At 39.0% G+C, this 23263-nt stretch overlaps 1 protein-coding gene across 1 annotated transcript in view; it reads right to left on the bottom strand.

The window, feature by feature from the left end:
* Positions 1-1388: 1388 nt before the first annotated feature.
* Positions 1389-23263, bottom strand: part of RSPO2 (R-spondin 2) — a 158761-nt gene continuing 136886 nt past the window's right edge. Inside the window, exon 6 of the mRNA XM_032316260.1 lies at positions 1389-2909. Coding sequence (XP_032172151.1) covers positions 2794-2909 — 116 coding nt within the window. The 3' untranslated portion in view covers positions 1389-2793. The remainder of the gene's footprint in view (positions 2910-23263) is intronic.

Consider the following 23263-nt stretch of genomic DNA (forward strand, 5'->3'; position numbering starts at 1 on the left):
TACTAACTATAGTCCCTATTCTGTACCTTGCTTTCCCCATGATATATTTATTGTATAACTAAATTTGTACCTTTTGACCACCTGCACCCATTTCCCCAACCCACACTTCTTAATTGACAAAGTTGTGACCCCATCACTTACTTCTACAGATGCTAAGCTCCCTGAAAATATTGGGGGAAACCAGTTTCATATATTCTTTATTTATATACACCTGATCTTTTTTGTATTATCCTGAAGCTATAAATTATACTGTAGTATGTGTGTGTCTCTGTTGTGTATTTGCTTATAACTCGGAGGCTTAGAAATCAAGCAGTTATAAATCAATTCCCACAAGAAAAAAAATTGGGGCAAATAATGTCCAGGCATCAAGCAATAGATTGAAGGGAACTGATGTTTCCATAAATACATTGTTCTGTTAACAAGAAAGGAAGGTCTTCTAAATAATTTAAATGCTAAGAACAGAGGCAATTAATAACAGGTCATTTACATAACAATTTAATATATGCCCTGTGATGACCACACTTTACACATCTTACCTAATTTAATCCTTAAAACAGCCCCACGAGTAGACAGTACTGTTACGTCCATTTCACAGAGAAGGAAGAGAGCCCTAGAGAGAGAATTTGTCCCAGGCTACTCTGGAACGCAGGCAGTGTGGCTCTCAAGTCTTTACTCCTGTGTCCCCTGGGTGGCTCACACAAGTGTCGGGCTCTTGATTTTTGTTCAGATCACGATCTCAGGGTCATGGCATTGAACCCTCCATTAGACTCGGTGCTCATCATGGAGCACCCCTGAGATTTTCTCTCTCTTCCTCTGCCTCTCCCCTGGCTTGTACATGCCCTCTCTCAAAACAGTCTTAAAATTTTTTTTAAAAAGCCTCCTAACCACTCTAGTGTAATTTATACCTAGCTCATTCCTAGATAGATTTACAAAAATTTCTGCCTTTTTAAAAGGATTACTTAGGGGTAGAGTTGTTAAAATATTGCTTTTTCTCCCCCCTAAAGAAAGCTTCCACAATGAATAATTTTGAAGTTTTTTAATGCACGAAAAGAACATCTCAGAAACAGAACAGGTATTGACTTATTAACGACGAAGCACTCACTATATAAAGAAGCCCCCTCCCCACTTAGTAAATAGGAATATCGTGTAAATAGACGTGAAAGGAGGTGAACACTTCAGGATTAAATGCAAACCCTAAAGTTGTATACAACATTCATATATGGCTTATTATTTCATAGCAATAATATTCTCATAACGATGTATATGACATTTATACGTACTGGTGGGATGTTTTTGACTCAAAAGTTTAAACAAAAATACTGGAGAGGTAGTTTCGCCAATGCAAGGTGATTAAAAAGAAGGCCTTACCTTGCTTTTTTTCCTTAAACATCTGTAACCATTTCCCTTTGTTCTGATTTTCTTCTGGATTAGTCAGGAAGATAATGATGCTTTTAGAAGACGCCAATTCAAAACCCTCTAAGAATGGATTCCCACAACAACACAATGATGTTTTTTGAAACAACTGCTCTGAAATTCCCCGGGGTGTGTGTGTATGTGTGTGTGTATGGGGGGGGGGGTTTCTCCATAGTTTTCTTCTGTCTTAGAAAGGATTCTGGCTCCAAGGAGACCTGTTAAGGTTCAACCAGGAGTTACAGGGACTCATCCTGTTTTTCTCCTCAAATTCTGCATCATGGTCTCATGATGGTAATTTCTATAGTGACCCAAGAGTATTGGTAGGTACCCTGTCTCGGTAAGTCAGGGATGGCTTTAAATAAATATAAATGCATATGCATATATATACTGAAGCTTGAAACAAAAGTTCGAAAAATTCTCTAGCTAGCCAGTAGAACATCATGAGGAGTGCTAGAAAGGACGGCATGTAATTCCTCAGTTGTGTTTCATAAAGGCATCCCATCTTAGGTGTAAAGAGTTTTAGCTTCTGCCTGTCACCTGCTGCTCTATTTGCAGGACACAACACGGAATGAGGAAGGTCTACAGATATTCAAATTCTTTGACACTGGTCATTTGAGCCTATGTACAAACTAGCTTATCCTATTCTTACAGTGAGAAATAAGCCCGAAAAAAAAAAAAAAAAGTCAAGGGGCAACAAAACATTGGTCAATTCTCAAATCTAGAACAGCCATTTACCAGACAATGATTAGGAACCACTAGAAACAATCTGACATAATATTAATCAGGTATGACTTGTTACACTTCAGAAAGCATAAATATACAGTAAGGAAGAGGTTCCTAGGTAGCCCCACAGAGTTATGTACAAGTTGGAGCTGCTGTGAAGCTGAGCAGGAACTCCTGGGACATCCCCCACACCCCCCGCCCCAGCTCTAAGCAGATCTCCGCACACAGTTATCCTTGCAAACGCACAATGTGAGAAATCAAGGTCACCAGTGAAATAACTCTTTGTCAGCTGAGGGTCTTCTTTCCCATAAATATGCACAAGTCTGGGCTCCAGGGGTGGTCCATGGCCTCACAGGTCTTGCCCCTTCATGGTGCCACGATCTCTCAGTGCCCGCGGAGCCGAGGCACGTGCTGGACCCCTAACTCCTGCTTCCGGTGATTCAGGTCAGGAGCTCCTGCCTTCACAGTCTCCAGATGCAAATCAAAGCATAAATAACAGAGACCACGCTCGTGGCTCCTCCGTTCACGCTACTGGGAACAGATACTGGTCAAAGCAGCGCAAAAGCTGCACGCCAGGGTCCACAAGTGGAGAGGAGTTTTGTGCACTTTTGCAAAAATGACCCCCTCCCCCAAAATCTACCCTACATGTCTTTTATTTTACTGGTTAGCCCTGTCTGTAGCTAGGAAGACACTGTGTTGCTCCTGGGCTCTTTCTATCAGCTTCCTCTTCTTTTTCTTGTTCTTCTTCTCCTTTGCCTTTGGGGTTCTCTTTCCTACACCAGGGGAAAGAGAATGAAATGAAGACATGTCAGAAACGGTGCTTTCTCTCGGAAAGAAAACACAAAACATTAAGAGTTTTACACAAAGCCCATCTGGAAAACATCACCTATGGAAAAAGCAGCCTCAAAGAGAAAATTGTTCACATTAATTTTGACGGAATAATAATAATTTACTAAATTGGATATGCTGTCTAAAACAGAGACTGATCTTCCTGTTATAGGGAACTGGCATATTTAAAAACCTCCCAGTGGCCTGATCAGTCTTGCAAATATCATCCTGCCACAAAAATTCCATTTATCCCCTCCGACTTTTAACAATGCTACCCTTTACTAGACATCTTTACATCTTTCTACGGCTCCACATGTCGGTGGGTCAAAAGAAAATAAGTAGCTATCTACAGTAAATATACCAGAAGTTTCCATCTCCCGGCCCCTCCTCTTCCCCAGGCGAAAGAAAGGTCTTGCTTTTAACATTATTCCCTCCCTGTTCTCCGAAGACCAGTATATGAAATGACATAGGTGGAACTCTTCATTTTCTATAAAAATTCATGAGGGCATCGTTCATTATGTGACTTAGGGCTTCTTACCCAAATTCCCTAGACCAGTTATTGTGAGCAAGAAGAATGCTGGTTTGTTCCTGAAGAACTGGGGAGAGGTGTCTTCCTACCAGAAGATCACACCCGCACCTAGAAATCCAATTTCTCCTCTTTGCCTTTGCCACCAGGAAGCCCAGGCCACTAGCTAAATAGTTGAGGTTTGTCTCCTTCAGAGTTTTTGAATATAGTCTCCCCTTTGCCTCTGCTCTATTTCACTTTTTGCATCTCCTGGTTATGGTTCACGGGTTTTACAATGTTTCAACATCTCTTTGCAGATGTATATACACGTAAGATCTTGAGAGAAGAGTAACAGGCATTTGCTTTAGGTCCATTGCCCTCTTTGGGTTCTAAACACAGAAGAACTGTGGGATTTTTAGAACAGAAAGGAGCTCAAAGGTCACTGAGGTTTGCAGAAATTAAGTCATCAACATACACCTTCAAAACAGAAAGATTCTTCCTTTACCAGACTCAAGTCTCCTGCCCACCCTACTTCCATGTTACTCGTGCAGTCCTACAAAACTTTTCTGTGAGGTATAGATAGCTCTTTGACACTGTAGCAATCAGTACCACAAATTAGACATTCTGTTCTAACACATGCTTTCCCACCTTCCAAGACCGTTGATTACAGGGATGTATCTGGCCAGCTTTTCATCTGAGATGGGGGGGGGAGGGGCGGCAGCTGTGTAGGGAATGTGAAAGAAACACACCAGAAGTTAGGGATCTAGCTCCCTGCCTTAGGAAAGTAGAGTCATACTAGATTAGAGGAGCCTGGGAGATTTCTAAACAAGGGAGGGATTTTTCATTTTGTTTGAGGATGGAAAAGAGTCATGTGGTTGGCACATAGCGGACAGTCAACAAATGTTTGCTGAGTAAAATTTTATCACAAGATAAAGAATAATTTATTTTTAATAGGACACGGCAGTAAAATAATCAGAATATGATCGTGCCCTCACATTAAATTAGAAAGTTCCCCGAAGTTAATTTCTGGTTCTTATTAAATTCTGGCATTAATGTTATAACGGCATCTTGCCATCTTTAAACATAGTTAAAACTACCCAATGAAACCTTAGTTCAAACCATCATTAATCAAAGAAGCTGTAAAGTTAAAATTATTTGAGTAACATTATATCTAATGATGAGACACACCTAATGAGGGCAGAGAGATGAAAAACTTAACGTAAAATTGCCTATTTAAAAAGAAGTTTCAATTATAAAGTTTTTGAAGATTTCCTTAGTTCTAGATTTTCTTTAAACAAACAACAAAAACCTTAGTTAAAATCATTGCTGACTACATTGCAAAAATGAGCTCATGTTTAATTTGTTTAAAACCCGAAGTTTCTTTTAAAAGCGAACTGAAATGGAGTAAATGGAAAAATAATATTGCTAGATGTTTAAATGTGTTAAGATAAAAATATACTGAGTATTTGTTCAAGAAATCTTTTCCCATTCACCACTTCAATTTTTCAAATGAAAAAGGTGCAGTACATTCCCTAACAGAATATATCTATGCTAAGTGACTGGAAATTCTTATTTTAAGAGAGGGTCAATTTCATGCCACTTACCTAATATGTCATTCTGATATAATTGTCAGTATCAAATGGTCTTTGGGTTTGCTGGCTGATATAATATTGTATGATAGGAAAGTTATTCAATATTTGCATAAAATAGTCCATAGTGTGGCCAAAATTTCAGCAATGCTTTTGGAAACTTATATAAGTTTTCAATGTACAATTACTCCACTGGCAATAAGTTATATGGTACTGATTTCAACTAAAGATATTTGGGAGACCAAATTACAACCCTAAAACTTTCCCTCAGAGGTCTCTTATTGAATGACATCTCTGTGCTATCAGTTCATTGCTTCGTTTTGTTTCTGGTCAGCCCCATTTCTCATGTAGTATATACTGAAAATACTGAGGAATTAAGGTGGTTAGCCAAGATTTGACCACAGATAGGCGTAAATTACCTGAAAATATTTTGTGGTCCATTGTAGGCTATTCTGACTTAAAGCCCAACACAAAGTAGCAAAAAATATTAAAATATAACCTAACTAAGGTATAAAAAAGGTCTTATACATATTTTCTTCTGAACTCCACTAAGATTTCCAAACATAAGAAATCAGTAAGATTAAAGCTAACAGAAAATACATATCCCTGTTTTGATCTATATATTTGAAAATAAGTTATATTGGATATACAAGTGTGCTAATTTATGTTTCCATTTCTTTACACCTGTGGCTAGATTAGATTTGGAAAATGCCTTCTAGACTTTCAATTATGTACATTCACCCTGTACAGGAAGCATTTAAAGGCAAGTATGATGCCAGTCACCCAAAGAGAAATTCAAGTCATGGAATTAACTTTCTTTTTAGTTCATGAGCAGCAACCTGGAAAATATACTGCCCAAGATCAGCAGAAAAGGTTTGATCCTCTAGCTATGTCCAACTGTAATGACACATTTGCATATCTTTGTCCTGAGTGCTTTAAGAATACAATGGTCTTGACAAATCACTGCTTAGTGAGTCTCATCAGCCCCGTTCTACAGATGCAAGAAGACCAGCTCAGGTATTACAGCTTTTAAGGAAAGCAATGGGGCTTAACAGAGAAAGGCAGAAGGAAAGGGAGCCAGTAGGTAAGTGTGGTCTTATAATGCAGATGTTTCGTAATGCATCATACTTGTGACTCTCAGTTTTTACATTTATGGAATGAAGACACTATGATCCTCTTTCACCAGAAAGTTGTACAAAATATCACAAGCAAGATCATCCAAATGAACAAAGTTAGAAAGATACCATCAAAACCAGACTCTAACCAAAATAATTATATTGATTTGCACACATGTGGAAATGGTCCAACAGGATAACCTATCAATTCCTCTACAGAGAAAGGTGAACAGCCCCTTATGGAAATACTCCTAACCTCCAGCTGTAGATTACCGCTATTAGAATCAGAAATAAAATAGATTCAACTACGTTATCAGGCAGACTCACAAATTACATGAAGCTGTGAAAATACCAACTCCACTGCCAGGAGGCATGAATTTCATTCTTTCCTAAGCCCCAAAGTCTAGGAAAATCTTCAAAAGGTTTTTCCTCTCACTAGGTTTAGGTAAGAGTTTTTTTCATAATTGGAACAACGGTTCCGGTATATCCATTAGTAAGGCACAAAGTTTGTGTAGGATTTCCGTTGAGATTACTAAGTGTTTTGAGGAAGACTTTCTAATGGTAAATGAGATGAAAGAAAATTGAGAAAAAATTCAGTAGCTGTGACTATGAAAAAAAAAGTCTCTCTCTCTCCACACACACACACACACACACACACGGGAAAGTAAGCCACAATTATGACAAATGTAATTTCCACTGTTAGAACCACAACTGTGATGACAAATGTGATCATCTGAAACCAGGACTAATTTCTATCAAATTTCAATGATAAATTTGTGATGTTAACTTGAAACCTGGGCTTCCCTGTATTTATGAAATTCACCAGGGAGATTTGGGGATCATCTCAGAAATCGAGTCATTCTTCAAAGCAGCTAAAACCAAGGGACAAAAAGTCTGACAACCATCAGGCTGGGAAACTTTGTCATACTTCAGAGGACACACTAGAGGTAGAGGGGAGAAAGTTGCTTCCACACCTTTACAAGGACTGAGCTGTAGACAATGAATAGCAATTGAGCTATTTCTTTCTCATATGGGCAACTTGAGTCTGCCCAAGAATGAGTAGAAACAGAGATTTATTTATTTAAGAGTGATTGATGATTCTCTGGAAAAATGCCAGTTGGCTCCTAAATATTTTAAAAGCTCATATGAAAATAGACAAAAGACTTAAATATAATTCATAAGGGAAATAAAAACAACTAGTAAATATATGAAACAATCAAATCTCACAATTAAAAGTGCCAAGTAAAATGAGTTGCCATTGCCAAGATTCTTAAAAGTGAAAAAGTGAGAATGTGGTGAGACAGGCATCAGGATGCATTATGAGAATATAAAATTGATACAGTCTTTCTAAAAGCCATCTGGCAATGTGTATAAAAGCATTAAAATATTCATAACTTTCGACTCTGATCTAGGAACCCATCCTAGGAAAATAATCTAAACGTGGACAGAGATTTATGCACAGGGATGTTTACTGTAGAACTCTGAAAAAAATTATAAATTACCAAAATGTCCTCCTACACAATTTTTCATGACCTCTTTTTATGATTACTAAAACAGTAAGTGTCCCTTCAATTATGAAGTATTTGTATCTTAAGGCCCAGGAATTACATTTGGTCCCAAGAGAAATCACATGTCCCTAAAATTTATCATAAATAGGTATAAGGAAAAGACTGTGGTACAAAACATTCCTCTTCTGGTGGTAAGCAGACTTTTGGGTGGAATGGTTGATCATAATTGGATGTAAGATATAAAAGCTTAAGAACTACTGAACTGCCTGAACACTTCTGGCATTAAGAACAGTTGTTAGTTCACAAAACTGCTTTCATCGAGAAAGGCATCCAAGTAGGCAAATATGATGAGTGCGACCAGCATCTACCATAGTACATTCTACCTAGTCTAAGAGAAAACTCTTCCCTTGTCTGTAATAGTTCCAAATAATATATTAATGGTTATTTTACATCAGCTGAGCCTCAAAGGAAAGAGTCTGAGTACCTTAGGCAAATAAGTCCATTCTATCTCCTTATTTATAGTACAAAGTTCTTTAATTGGTGTTTTTAGTGACATTTATCTGGCTTTTAAGAAATAACATCTTTTCCACTAAAAATGTTGCAGAGAGAAAAAAAAAATATTACAGAGAGAGAGGTCTTTAGAAAGGACTGGCAAATCCTTCTATGACCGTTTCCCGACTCTGATCAAATTTTGATTGGTCTTTGACCAGAAGAGAACAAAATAATCTAGAGACAAACCAACAAATTTTTGAATGTTGAAAAATAACAACCATATACTGAGGAGATTTTACTGGACCATCTTGAACTTCAAGTCATAATGGGAAAGTCTTCCAAGGGACCCCTAGTCATTTCATCTTTATAAAAGAACATGTGCTTCAAAAATTTACACATAACCTGGAGATAGCCTAATAAGCAGAACTACTTGCGAGTTATTAGTGGGGAGTGACAACATCCAAAATAAAAAAAAATAGTTGACAAAATGGGACTTCTCTAAATATGCAAACGTGAAAATCACTCAGAATTCCCATGTAAACTTATGATCATTTGTAAAGAACTAATTCAATAAGCCAATTATGATTGTGCATTACCGTTCTAATTGTAAAAGTCTGCCATGTTTTTACTGTAAAAAGAATAGTATGAAATGGCTGTGTGTGTGTGTGTGTGTGTGTAAGACCTCTCCACTCTTCCTCTATGAAGCATTTTATTAGGCATGAAGTCTATATTTTTGAAAGGAAGCTCCATTTGGTTTTAAAATCTCGTTTCATGTTTAGTATTATGAAATTGAAAGAAAAGCTAATCCTAAAGCTCACTTGAACTTTTACAAATAAGGATTCCTGGACACAGTAATTCAAAATTTCCCCATTTTATAGCTCTGAAGAAAAAAATCTTCAGATACAGACTTCTAAAGGGGCAATAAGACATTCCCAACACCCTACAAACTCAATTGAAGTGGCAAGGACTACAGAAAAGTAATATGAATGATATTTAGGTTTCTGCCACATAACTTGGATCATGCCATTTGATTTAAGTTCTTAGATATCTGGTATCTCAAAAAGAAAAAAAAGAAAGAAAGAAAAGAAAAAAGAAAAATCAGTTCAGAGCAAAGATTCTGTGGAGTTTAAGATAGGTGAGAAAAAAAAAAAAACAAGGATTGGCGGTTTTAAAACCACCTACCTACAGTTCTTTTCATAATAACTGACTTCACTGTAGGGCAGTTTCAAGGTAGCAGAGACACATTATAGTCCACAACTTCACTCGTGTGAGAAACTGAACATATAACTCGACCACAAGGGGGCAATAATTCACTTTTACTCTACGTATCTCTGGAGCTCTCACTTCTTTAATACTGTCTTTTAACCCCACTTAGAGGCCTTATTTCTTTTTCCTTAAAAGCCGAAGGTAAGCTGTTCAGTGGACTACAGAACAGATAGCAAAGTCCAAATGCAGCACAATGAAAAGTAACAATTGCTCTGCTGTTAAAGATGTCAGTGTCTAGGGAGTGAATGAGCGAACAAAAGTCAGATGTATCTTGCTTTTCAAATAGTGATTTAGGGAAAGAGCATTCTTCATACATCCAGGTTGCCATTTTATGGGGAAGTGAATATAAACTACTGGCCAAAAACAAGATCCTCTTCTTAGATCTCTTATTGGTAAGAAGAGGGCTGTCAAACTAAACATGATCTTCATTAGCTTCTGGGTCGGGGGAGAGCCCACAGACCCAGGATCAGGTGGTCATGTTGGGGAGGCTGCAGAGACAAAGAGTATGGTAGGTATTTACTACCCCTGTTTTAGTCCAACTCCCCAAAATGGTGAAGATGTGAAGTGAGGCACAAAAAACCTAGAGCATCCCACCCATGTTCCTACAGCTTCCTAGCCGCTGAGCTGGATGGGCAAGCAGGTTCCGAGGTCTCTTTTTCTCACCTTTAAAGCTTTAAATGTCAACTGGATCAGGACATAGTTTAGTTACTTTTCAAGAGAGGCAGAAAAGTATTAGAAGACAACTAATCTTTCTCTGAGCCTTGTTATAACTGAAAACTTTGATGAATTGCATCAATATCATCTGTAACCCAAGACTTTCCATAAATGTACACAGCATCGATTCAATACTTTTTCTTTTAACAAAGTGCCATCTAGAAGTTTCCTAGGTAGGGTAGTTGATTTGGTGGGCATTCCTAATACGTACCACGCATTGTAAGAGCTTCACATACCTTCTTAGTTAGCTGAATATTGTGAAAAATTTCAGTACTCAAACCATTCTGCTGGAATGTTTCATAGCTACCTACCCTAAACTTACTCAAAATTTGCAGAAAATGATGAAGCTCATTTGGCACTCTTCAGTGACAAAACATCCATTTGTGCAGAGAAAATGATACAATTGATTTCATTTGATTAGGACCAACGGGAAAACCAGAGAAGAATTTCAAGTTCCTTCATAGCTGACTTCATACTATACCAGAAGATACCTTTTAAGATAATTCCATTAGAGTAAGAGGACTTAATACCCTCTTCTTGGTCTTCAATCAATAACCATTAAATAAAAAAGAAGTTCAAGCTATTATATCTAGGACTAGCATGATATGGCAAGCATTTATTTAATTTGGATTCCACACAATTTCTGTGGAACTTAAAGACATACTTACAAGTGAAATGAATTAGTGATTTCTATATATTAGGTAAATCCGAGAATCAGCTATCAGTCCAAGCCACTCACCCAAGTCACAAGCCTCACAGGAAGACAGCCAGCATGCGATAACTTAGAGAAATGCACGTTCCGTGGGGGATCGTAAGTGCATCCCCTCCTTTGGCCCTCAGCATGCACTTCAGACCTCCCTCATCAAAACACGTGTTACCTTCTGTTGCAATTTTTTTTTTTTTTTTTTGCAAATCATGGCTACTATGCAAATAACTCTACTTTCATGCCTGGTTAAACTCTGGGTCTTTCTAAATATCAAGTTGCAGATATTCATTTCAAGCTTAACTGAAAGAGGAATTGGAGCAGATAAATGGGCTCCATCTAAACACTGAACGTGGTGACAAGCCAAACCCACCTGGACTTTATCATCCATCATAGAATGAACTCTCTTGCTTTTCCTGGATTCCATCCACATGGCTTCAGTCCTCAACTCCAGCTTACATGCGGTCTGCGAAGGTACCCCTGTCCCCCGAGTAAACCCCATGACCTTTCTCTCAGCTTACCTCTCTCTCAGAACCACCTCTGTCTCTTGGCTTGATTGCACATTCCCCAGACAGGGATTCAACATGCCTCGCCACAGAGTCATGGAAGCCTGGCCAGCCCACAGGACGGATCGCTCCCCAGCTAGACCTGGAGAGGGGGTGAGGGATGGGGCCATGGGACACTAGACCAAGTCATCTGGGAGACATGGTGAGAAACATCACTTTGGGTGTCAGACAGCCCTAGATTCAAAGCAGAGCTCTTCCTCTCAGAAGCTAGTGATCTTGGATGAGTTACTTTTCTCAGGCTTGGTTTACTCATTTCTAAAAAGCTAATATCAAAGTGACCATCTCTGAGGGGCAAAAAAAAAAAAAAAAGTATATCCATTTCCAGATACTATACCTGACACATGAATGCTAATTAACACCAGAAGGTGCCTCACGTGTATAATTTCTAATCCTTATGACAGCCTGCAAGGTAGGCATTATTTCCATTTTACCAACAAGGAAATAAGTTTAGAGAAGTTAATAGCTCAAAATCACATAGCTCGGCAATGATTCAAACCAACATCTGGCAGGTTCTAAAACCTGTACTCTTTCCACTATACTCTTTGGATCCCTTGTGCCCAGCAAAAGGTCTTTGATCTCATAATCATTTAAATAGCTGCTGAACAAACAAATTAATAAGTAAATACCAGGCTGAAGAAACGGTATCAACCTTCCCAACCAGTCCCCAGCGTTCCCTTGGGCCACATTAAGTTTCCCAATGGGCCTGGCCTACAATGTATATTTCTCATATTAATTATTCCCTGGAGCTAAGGCATTCGAAGCCTCAGTTTCCTGAGGTCAAGCAACACATTTAGCATTCCCAGCTCAGTATCAACAGTGTGCCCATGGCAAAGCCCGAGGGAAGAAAACACAGGATGTTTCTCTTTCAGCTGGGACTTGGAAGTTTAGACCTGTGGTTCCAAAAGCCAGTTCATGGGCCAGACATAGAATCCTCCAAGGAGGGTTGTTTTTTTGTTTTGTTTTGTTTTGTTTTTTAAAATATAGCTTCTCACGGATTGCATGGAGCACGGGGTGTGGTGCAAAAATAATGAATACTGTTATGCTGGAAATAAATAAAAAAAAAATAAATAAAAAAAAAAAAAAGAAGTGCACTTGTGATGAGCACCAGGTGTTGTATGTAAGTGTTGCATGACAAAATTTTACACTTGAAACTAATACTATTTTGTATGTTAACTAACTGGAATTTAAATAAAAACAAATAAACAAAAAAAGAATAATAAAAAAAAAATATATAGCTTCTCCTGTCATACCCGGACTCCCGAGTGAAACGTTCAGGATGGAAAACTCAGAATTGTTGTTAGGCAGCAGAGGTGACTGAGCACGAAATTAAGATTATATGCAGTCTAGAGCATCAAACTCTGCAGAAAAGCATGTGGGCAGGGGAGAGGACCAACTTTGGAAGAGGACGTGAGAGCACTTCAAATATAAATGGCCATTTCCTTACACATCAAGCTGCCCCCATGTCAAGAGGAAGGTAGGTACCCAGACCCAAGAAAAGGCTCCCTTATTTTTATACTCGAGCGAAGGGGTACATCACTGACGTTCCTGCAGACCCCTTTCTTCTGTGGTTATATTCTAGAAACTTGCTTTAGTCTACTGAATGGCTCAATTCATCCAATTAACAAGATTCTATTCTGAAAGATCAACTAGTTCAGTTTATAGAAATTCTAAAGAGTTGGACGAAAAAAGAAAAAAATGTGACTGAAAAAAATGTTACCTTTGTCAAGTAGGGATTTCTTCCAAACTAGGATATAGAGGTGGCATTTCAAAAACTGGGAAGAGAAAGTACCCCTCAGAGCAGGTGACACAAGTATTGTGTCAAATATTTAATACCAGAGGTATAAAAATATTAGCTGTATAACAGGAAAGAGGCATATTCCATGTCTTTTTTTTTTTTCTTTTCAGAAAGGTACTCTGAGATGCTTCCAAACTATTAAATCACCATCATCATGATATGGTGTAGGCTCTGTGCCAGGCACTAAGTGTTTTACGTATAATTCATTTCATACTAAAAATGCTCCTTTGAAATAGATACTATGTTCAGTCCTACTTTGCAGAAAAGAAAACTAAAAATCATAGAGGTAAGGTAACCCAAGATGAGAGAGTTAGTATATGGCAGAGTTTTGACTTGGACTCAGATAGTCTGGTCCCTAAGCTTACTGTCCTACTCATCATGCCATTCTCTTTCTCATCACTTCTGTGGTATAAATGTAATGTCCCGTGAGGGAGAAGTTGAGTGTTGCAACACTCTTCCCTCTAATCAGAGACTCCCACATACCCTATGAACAGGTCACTAACAGGGAAATGCCTTGACCATTAAAGTCATAAAAGGAAGGCTGGGCCCATCATTGTTTTGATACAAGACCAGGACGATAAAGGGCATTTTTTTTTTCTCTGTTATTTTTGCAGGATACAGAAAGTAAACCAGTATTTGCCAAAATGAATAGTCTCTGTCTACAAGCAAAGACTAAACAAATGGTATAGTCACTGTAGAACCCTTGTCAACCACCCAAGGAGCAGCCATGGAGTTCAATTAGAGGGAAAATACTGGACAAGGAACTCTAAATAACATGTTCAACACACCTAATGATTATTAGACACATCACATTTCTAAGGTTTCACGAAGTCTAAGACCTTGCTGAGTTATCTTGAATCCTCATATCTTTGTCTCTGCCAAATATTAAGAAAGCAGAACATGGGTAATTATTTTTATAAACATCCTAATGTTTAATAAAAAAAAAATGGTGTTTTACTCTCCAGGAAATGTATTTTGACTGTGACGTATATAATACAAACTAAAATCAAAGGAAGCTACTGCTCGTGTCCACACACATATGGACCCAATAACCATCTGCAGTATTTCCCGAAGCATTGCGTTCTATCACTATATTCAAATCAGTTTTATTTAACTGAGGTGTCAAAGGAAAATTTGAGAAACCAAAAGTTTACAATTAACATGAAAAATGTAAGACCTAGTGGAAAAAAATTTTAAAGATTTATTTATTTATCTGAGTGGGGCAGAGAGAGAGAGAGAGATAGAAGGGGAGAGAGTGGGGACAGTCTTAAGTAGACTTGGAACCAGGCTCGATCTCATGACCCTGAGATCACTGCCAGAGCCGAAACCCAGAATCCAATGCTCTTTAACTGACTGTACCGCAAAACATTTTTAAGTGAATCATCACTGAATCAGAGATCCAAGCAGAGATCTACATTCCAAACTTCTATACTTGTAGTGAGGATATCACCTGGAGCCCCACCATAAAAACCATATAAAGAATATCAGTGAGCAATTACGTTGAAAAGGACAACTTATTCATCTTAGCTGGGCAGAAGGCTCAGAACCTCTGCTGAAACATGAGCTAAACCCATCATTGCAGCTAAGTTTAAAATAACCATTAAAGGTTGAGGGGCACCCTCAGTTGAGGGGTAGCTCAGTTAGGCCTCAGACTCTTGATTTCAGCTCAGGTCATGATCACTGGGTCCTGGGATCGAGCTCCACCTTTGGCTTCACACTCAACATGAAGTCTGCTGGAGATTGTTCCCTCTCCTTCTGCCCTCCCCCTGCTCTTCTTTCTTTCTCTGAATAAAAAATAAAAATCTTTTTTAAAAGATGCCTGTTAATGGTTGAAAGTCAGGGACACTGAAACTGGAGTAAGGTGGGCAGAGCACGGCACATTTACTATACTCAGATACCACATCCTACCTGGCTTTCAGTAATTTAAGCCAGCATCACCAGATGAGAGGAATACAATGAAAAGGTTAAAAAAAAAAAAAAAAAAAAAAGGAAGGAGACTTTGAGAAAAGGCTAAGACAAAAAGATGCGGAGGCTCACAGAGCACATAAAAAATCTTTTAAAAAACGGAACTGCATTCTACCTTTCACTGTGTTGCTTATCAAAAATTCGATGAAACCACAGCTACAAAGCTATAATATCATTGTAATAACTCCTTTATTAGGAAAGTCAGAGACTGAGTTACCCAAAACAGATGTAAAAAAGCTTTCCTGCTTTACCATTTTCAAAGATCAGGTAACCAGTTTTCTGATAGCAGTTCATAAAGAACTCAGAAGATAAGGAAGGAATAAGAAATTTCTGGAAATTGCTTCCAATTCAGTATATGATCCTAATATAAAACTGAAAAAAATGTACGAGTGATAAATGTTAAGGGTTCATACTTATATTTTGATATATTTATCATTTCATTAAAAAAATATTTTAATGGCGATTCACAGACCTGCACCCCGGGGCTAATAGTACATTATTATATATTATTATATATTAATACATTAAGTACATTATTATATATTAATAAAAAAATTTAAAATTTTAAAAAAGTATTTAAACTGCCTTCAATAAGCATTTTTAAGTCTTTCTATAAAAAAACTCTAAACTCCACCAAAATAATGCCCAGGGCTCATCACTTAAATGTTTTATTAAAAGCTAAATTAATGGTAGCATAAATCAAGTCTTTCTTTTTTTTTTTTTTAAAGATTTTATTTATTTATTTGACAGACAGAGATTACAAGTAGGCAGAGAGGCAGGCAGAGAGAGAGGAAGAAGCAGGCTCTCCGAGGAGCAGAGAGCCCGATGCGGGGCTCAATCCCAGGACACTGGGATCATGACCTGAGCTGAAGGCAAGGCTTTAACCCCCTGAGCCACCCAGGCGCCCTCAAGTCTTTCTTTAAAAGACAACTGCATAAAAAAAAAAAATTAATTTAAATAAAAAAAGAAAGACAACTGCAGCCATATTTTAATGAACCTTCAATTTAATCTTAAATTCTAGGTCACTGGCAGTTTCAACAGCAATGAAACAGTCTGTCCTAAAAATGACTGTGCACAGTTTCTCTGAGGCGTGTGTGTGTGTGTATTCATAAGCACAAGCTTAACTAAAACATATCCCTCCATAAACTACACCTAGATATACTGGTTGAGAAGACTGTTTATTTACCCTTAAATATGTATGTGTACATCTCAGAACATAAAATTACATTTTTAAGATTTTTAAGATTATAACCAAATTTAGTATGAGATTAAAAATTCTGGGGAACTACAAATTGCAAACTCAAAAAAAGTAGCAGCATTTCTATGGTAAAAGTTTATGGCTTGGAGTCATAACTAATCAGCATTCTTTTTCTGGCTCTGATAAAAAAAATATTTTGCACTGAACAGCAAATTCTTCTAAGGGTCCAGCTTTTATGCCATAGAATACAGAAAAATAATTCCTATTAATTAAGGACAGAGCATGACTTAAGATCTCTTTCCCAGTTCCTATAAGTACAAACAAACAAACAAAAAATGGAAAGAACCAAAAGTCTTGTACTGCAGTGGGGAGGGAGAAATCATTTTTATGGCTTCCATTCAACTCAAATACAAATGGGTCTAGGAGACCATTTCACAAGTATCTCATTTAGATATCAATCTCTAAGGTCATCCAAATGACAGGTAAGCATTTTATTCATGATAGGATAGGATTTTCAAAGCCTTACCATGACACTGCTTGTTAGAACTTAGAAGCTGATACAAAGATAACTTTGTCATAGATCCTATTCTAAGGATTTCCACTGTGGAAATACCAGAGACTAATCATAAAGAGTTTCCGAAAACATAATCCTCTAGGGGAAGTCTGCAAATGGAGCTCTTACAAAAACAACACAGCAACATTTGGATCATATGCCGTTTTGTTCTAAGCCTTAAAGTTAAGGTAAGAGACAGTCTAATGACTATAGTTAATATTGCACCGAAATTTGCTAAGAGACTTCAGGAACTCATCACACATACAGAAAGCACAGGAGTGGTCAGAGGGGGCTCAACAACCATATGTCCTTGGTGACTGCTGCAGGGGTGTGCAGAAGCTGCTGAGGACCTTAGGACCAAGACCAAGTTCAGATGCTAGGGACCAACACAGGGGCCAGTGGTGGCCAGAGCTGGTGGCACATATGCGTTTGGCTGCTGGGAACCAGCAGCAGGTGTCTGGTTGGTGGCAGAGGCCAGTTGCGAACACACACACAGTAGTGGGAGCCAGGCCAAGCAGCGAAGGCTAAGGCCAACTGCAGATGCCCTGGAAGCTTTGGGAGCCCCAGCTGTCAGTGTTTGCTGCTGTGACTGCTGGTGGGGTACACAGCTGAGGGAGTAAGAGGCAGGTGAGCTAGTGGTATGGGCCAATGATAGGAGCCAGGACTTGATCTGGGGGTCCACAGGCTGATGCAAGGGCTTAGCTATGTGCAGCCCTCCTGAGGCTGAATGGTCCCTCCAGAGGTGTGCACATGGCAGTGGAGGCCAGTGACAGGATCAGGCTGGAGGCAAGCAGGGATGCAGCTAGAGGTGCTAGCTGCAAATGAACCCAGTGGTGCAGACCAATGACAGGAGACAGGGCCAGATCGGGGGCCACAAACAGCTGGGCGGGCCTTGGCCATGGGTGTACACATGGCAACAGAGGCTGGAGATGGGCATCGGCCCGGCCGCATTGAAACGCACAGGTAGCATGGAGGGACCAGCCCCAAGAGTGCACACAGCAGTGAGGGTCCCCTGGGGATATTCTAAGCTGCTGTCTTACACTCACATAACTTCAGAGGCTTAGAGTCCCTTTCTGTGTGGGTCCTGGGCTTTGGGCAAGGGTGGAGGCAGGGAGTGGGTAGGGACTCAGGCAGCTGGTATCAGCAAACACCAATACCTGTGGGGCAAAAACTGGCAAAATGTGTGTGTGGAGGGGTCTTGGTGACCTTTGGTGTCTTCAGTGGTGAAAGCTTCTCGTGTCATCAGCAGAGCAGGTCCCTGGGAAGTCTGGTTCCTCCCCCAGAGTGGGGCTGACGCTGGTAGCCCCTGCTTTTCTGCCTTATTCTTAACCATCTTTATAATCTCAGCTTTGCTCATCTCTGGGTGCGGTGATGAAAGCGGCTCCTTCATGCAGTGCTCCAAAAAGCTGGGGCCGCTGAGAGGGGAACACTTCTTAGCTGGGTCTTCTTTCTTGGCGCTGAGCAAGGCAGTCATGGGGCATGGAATGCTAAGAGCAAAATAAAATTATCTCCTTCCCCTTTTGGTCATTTACTCTCAAGTTTTTTGTTGCATGGGGGTTGCTGAAGTTTCTTAAGTGGGCTCTAGAGCTCTCCCAGAGCTGTTTCTATTTACAGATCCTTACGGAGAACTTAAGACTGGAGTCTCCTTCTCTGCCATCTTGACGATGCCACCAAAAATGGTCTATTTTATAAACTGGGTGGTGGGTCCAGGAAATTTTCTTCTATCCTTGTTCTTTAAACTGTACATATAAATTATATGTACTTCTTGGCAGCTGTGATATTTAAAAAATACAAAATCACTATAAAATGTTAAAAAAAAAACCCACAACTCCTAGATAATCTCAGGAAACAAACTGAGTGTTGCTGGAGGGGAGGGGTGTGGGAGGGATGGGGTGGCTGGTGATGGACCCTGGGGAGGGCATGTGCTATGGTGAGTGCTGTGAATTGTCTAAGACTGATGATTCACAGACCTGCACCCCTGAAGCAAATAATACATTATATTTTTTTTAAAAAAAAGCCCTAGAATTAACCATTGTTAACCAAGACATACCTACGTGTGTGGGAACTCATGTGTATTTTTTTTTAAAGATTTTTTTTATTTATTTGACAGAAAGAGATCACAAATAGGCAGAAAGACAGGCAGAGAGAGAGGAAGGGAAGCAGGTTCCCCATTTCACAGAGAGCCCGATGCGGGGCTCAATCCCAGGACCTCGGGATCATGACCTGAGCCAAAGGCAGAGGCTTTAACCCACTGAGCCACCAAGGCACCCCTCATGTGTATGTTTAAAAAAAAAGAAATTGCATCATCATGAACGCTAATCAACTACTTGGTTTCTTAGGATATCTTAAGAAGTTTTCTTTTTAAGAAATGAGTACATTGGCATCACCCTTTGTAACTGTTGCATATTTGAGTATCTCCATGTCCTTTCACTATAGGAACCCTCAGTGTCTGGATCTAATCCATTCCTGAAAACTTACTGAAGAGCAAAATTTTGGATAGTGGAGACGGTCTTCCATTTTGAAATGGAAAAGGTATTTTATCTCCAGTTTATGAAACTATCTCAACTAATTTCCCAGAATAACATAAAAATCCTTAGTAAATATCTAATAACAATCCAGCCAAGAATTTCTGAATAAAATTCATTTAAATAGCCAAATTATCTATTTAGTAAAACTGAACAAACTCTTTGTTAGGTGTGTTTGTGTTAACCAAGCAATGACACTCTGTGGTATCAGAAAACTTCCACACTTCGGAAATAAAGTGAACGGTGATACTCTGTAGTGGGACCCCATGGCACCATGTTCCTCCTTCCTTGTACGCATGTGCCACTCCTTCCCTCAGGGGTGAGTCTGTTCCTCTGCTCCCTTTGAATCTGGGCTGGCCTTGACCACTTACATGACAGAGGTGATATTCTAGGGACTTCTTTCCTGAGAATCCCTGCAGCTTCATTCTGGGTCCACCCAAGTGTGAGGAAACCCGAGCAAAACACATGGAGGAAGGCGCGGAGAGTGAGGCTCACCCAGTACTGACTCAGCCAGCCATGCCAGCCCAGGAGCCACACAGGAGAGTAAGAAGCCTCCAGAAGGATCTCTTCCTCAGCAGTCAAAGGACCCAGCAGAATGAATGCCCCCCAAGTGACAGCCTCTAACTATAGTGAAAGTCTAACCTGTCAACCCTCAGATCATGAGAAATAATAAAATTTCTTTCATGAGAATTCATTATTTTAAGCTACTAACTTACTAAATTTAAGCTACTAAGTTTGGAATGTTTGTTATGAGGAAATAAGATAACCAGAAAAGGCATTTTCCTATTATGAGGTGACAATGTTCTGCACATCTTTCTTGTCCAGACTCACACCCTGTCGATCCATTATGATTTTTTTTTTTCAAAAATCTGGAGTAAAATTTTTTGCATGTAATTATAGCAAATAGTGCAACAGTGGCAATTCAGGTAGCCTGGTGCATCAGTAAATATAACTTGGCTGGGTTACAAGATTATCTAGTTACAACCTTCATTTTTCAAAAGGTACATGCTAATTCACTCTCCCCCCTACCCTTTTGACACCAAAACTGTTAAGTCAGCTTGATTTTTATTTTTGTCCTTTGGTGGTAAAGTACTTTCCTATAGATGTTTGAGGAATTTTCTTGTTATCCCTTTTATTCAAATGTTTTTGCCAAGCTGAGATGATCATCTCTGGCTCTATAAACCCGGCTCTTCATTTTTCAACTGAAATTTTTTATTGTTAATTTCTATCAACTTTTCCACCATCATTTTCATCAACTTATCTTTGCCTTCCAAAATGTTATTAGTTTTTCAAGATTTTCCTTGGTATCATTATTCTATTTTCCAAATGACCAATGCTGGACTGGACGTTCCCCAGTGAACACTGTAATGGGCTGCTCTGGGCTTAGCTTACCATCAGTCCCTCATCTCACCTGACCTCACTTTTCATGGGATCTCATTGTCCCTTGATCTCAAGCTCATGCCCTACTGCTTTCTAACCTAATTTATGAAGAGTTCTTGCCTGCATCCTACTGAGGACAAACTTCTTTCCTAGAAGTTTGTTCTGATGTTCTGTTCTGTTCTTATGCAGAAATATCAGGAATTAGAATTTTTCAGTGTTTGAATGATTTTTCTTCCTTCTAAAATAATTATTCCACAAATTCCTTTTTTTTTTTCCCCCTCAAAAAAGGGAAAGTCTACTCAGAACCAGGAGTTAAATTGTGAGGGCTGCCTTAGGACCCTGTTTCTGTGCCTCTGGGTGTTGATTAAATTCCATTTTCCTCCCACCTTATGAATAGCATTTGATTTGCCCATTCCTCAACCTACCATGTTTTGAAAACTCTTCTCTGTTGTGACATGCTCAACTAGCATGGAACCTTCTCTTACATACCGTCTGGATTTCTAACATGCCAGAGGGAAATAGGTTCACTTATAATCTTTAATAGTCATTCCCATCAGGGTTCTTTCCATCATCCCCCTGGCTTAAAGCATGTAAAGGAAGCACACTTTCTGGGACACAATGTGCCACCTACTTCTTACACATTTATTTTCTGGGAGTTGGTGAATATTTGTAGGAAGATGTAAGAGAGAGGTTTTAGGGAGAAAGATATAAGAAAGAGGAGTCTGGCTTCATGGATGGTTTACCCTCATCATTAGGACCACCAGCCCCGAAGCCCGATAGTCTGGATCAAATTCTGGCTTCATGACTGAACTTGCTCAAATCACAGAGCTAATATGGGTCCTCTCTGCCTCTGTTTCCTCATCTGGAAATCAGGAATAACAACAGTATCTAACCTATAAAATAACCACAGTCATTCAATGAGTCAATATGTTAAATACAGTATCTGCACATTGTAAGAATGGACTATTATATATAATTATCATTCTGTTGTTATAGAACAGAGACCATGCAACAAAAGAACAACCTGTCCAGTTCTCTCATCGGCAGAGAACTTTCATTTCTGACCCCGGGGCCGGCTGGTTGGGAGTGGAGTTGTTTTTAGCTCTCAGGGAGACATAATCATTGGTAACATCACATAAATATAACACCTGACTTAGGTTTTTCAATTCAGTCCCTTTGGTTTTTTATTTCTTGGGACTTCCTCCTGGACTCTGGTAACAAGTGACAGTGTTACCCCTTCCATCCCCTAAGTATTTTAGGGACAAGTCCATCTAGACACCATTCAGAGGTCATTGAACGTTAATCCTAAGTACTTTCAAATACAAAAACCTCGGTTTACATGACTGAGAACAGCTCTCAAGTCCAATTCTGTTTTATTTACACCAATGCTAAGTGTCAAATTCTAAAAATCTCCTACATAATCATTTAAAAGCAGACCAAAAAAATATTGCAGTGCTGGACAGGACTCTGAGGGCTCATCTACTTCATCTATCTGCCTTAAAATCTGTCTACATCCATTTACCCTGAGCAAAGTATTTTAAAGACCCAAGAGAATACTTAAGTATTTTTAACAACTTTAAGTACCAAGGAGCTCTTAATTATTTGAACCCCAAACCCTCTTCTGCAGTTAAGTACAGTTTCTCAAAGAAGAAAAAAAAAATCATTGGCCACCAGGTTCCATATAATCTTTATGATCTTTTTACCTTATTAGATCATCCTTTACTACCCTTTTTAAAAGTATATAGTTCACAGATGTACTGCTTAGCTGACAAAGTTTGCATAAATAATTGGCTTTATATAAACACATACTGCCTATTCTTCTTTTGAAATGTCATATTTATTTTAAACAAGAAACTAAAAATTTAGTCTTGCCAAATTATATAAAGCTCTCTAGCCTAACCTTTTGATTCCCTTTACTAGAGGTACTTACATTATATAAAAGTAACGGAACCGGGAGAAATGCCATTCCACATTTTTATGTATGGAACATTTAAAAGTGGTGAGTTCCTACCGTGGATACTGTCCAACAATCATCTTAGTTCATGAAAACAATATAGCACAGAGGTTAAGAACATGCTCTTTGGGGACTGACAGCCCCGGACTGACTAAGCCTCTGCCACTTTGTATCCAAAGCCTCCAAGCTGGTCTCTTCCCTAAGCCTCAGTTTCTCATTTGTAATATGTGAGAAAGAGGTCCTACCACATTTAAAAAAAAAAAATGGTGTTATAATTAAACCAGAGAAGGAAGTGAAGTTCTAGCCCAGTTTAGAGCACACAGTAACACTGAATGCACGTTGGCGGCATTGGTAGAAAGGATGTCGTCATCTCACCGATGGTAACAGAAGACTATCAATGACACTGAGAGAGAAGGAACAGATCTTCTTAGCCTTCCTTAAACCTACCACATGAAACAATCTACCGGAGAG

This window comes from Mustela erminea, chromosome 16, assembly GCF_009829155.1.
Source record: "Mustela erminea isolate mMusErm1 chromosome 16, mMusErm1.Pri, whole genome shotgun sequence".
Taxonomy (NCBI): Eukaryota; Metazoa; Chordata; class Mammalia; order Carnivora; family Mustelidae; genus Mustela; species Mustela erminea.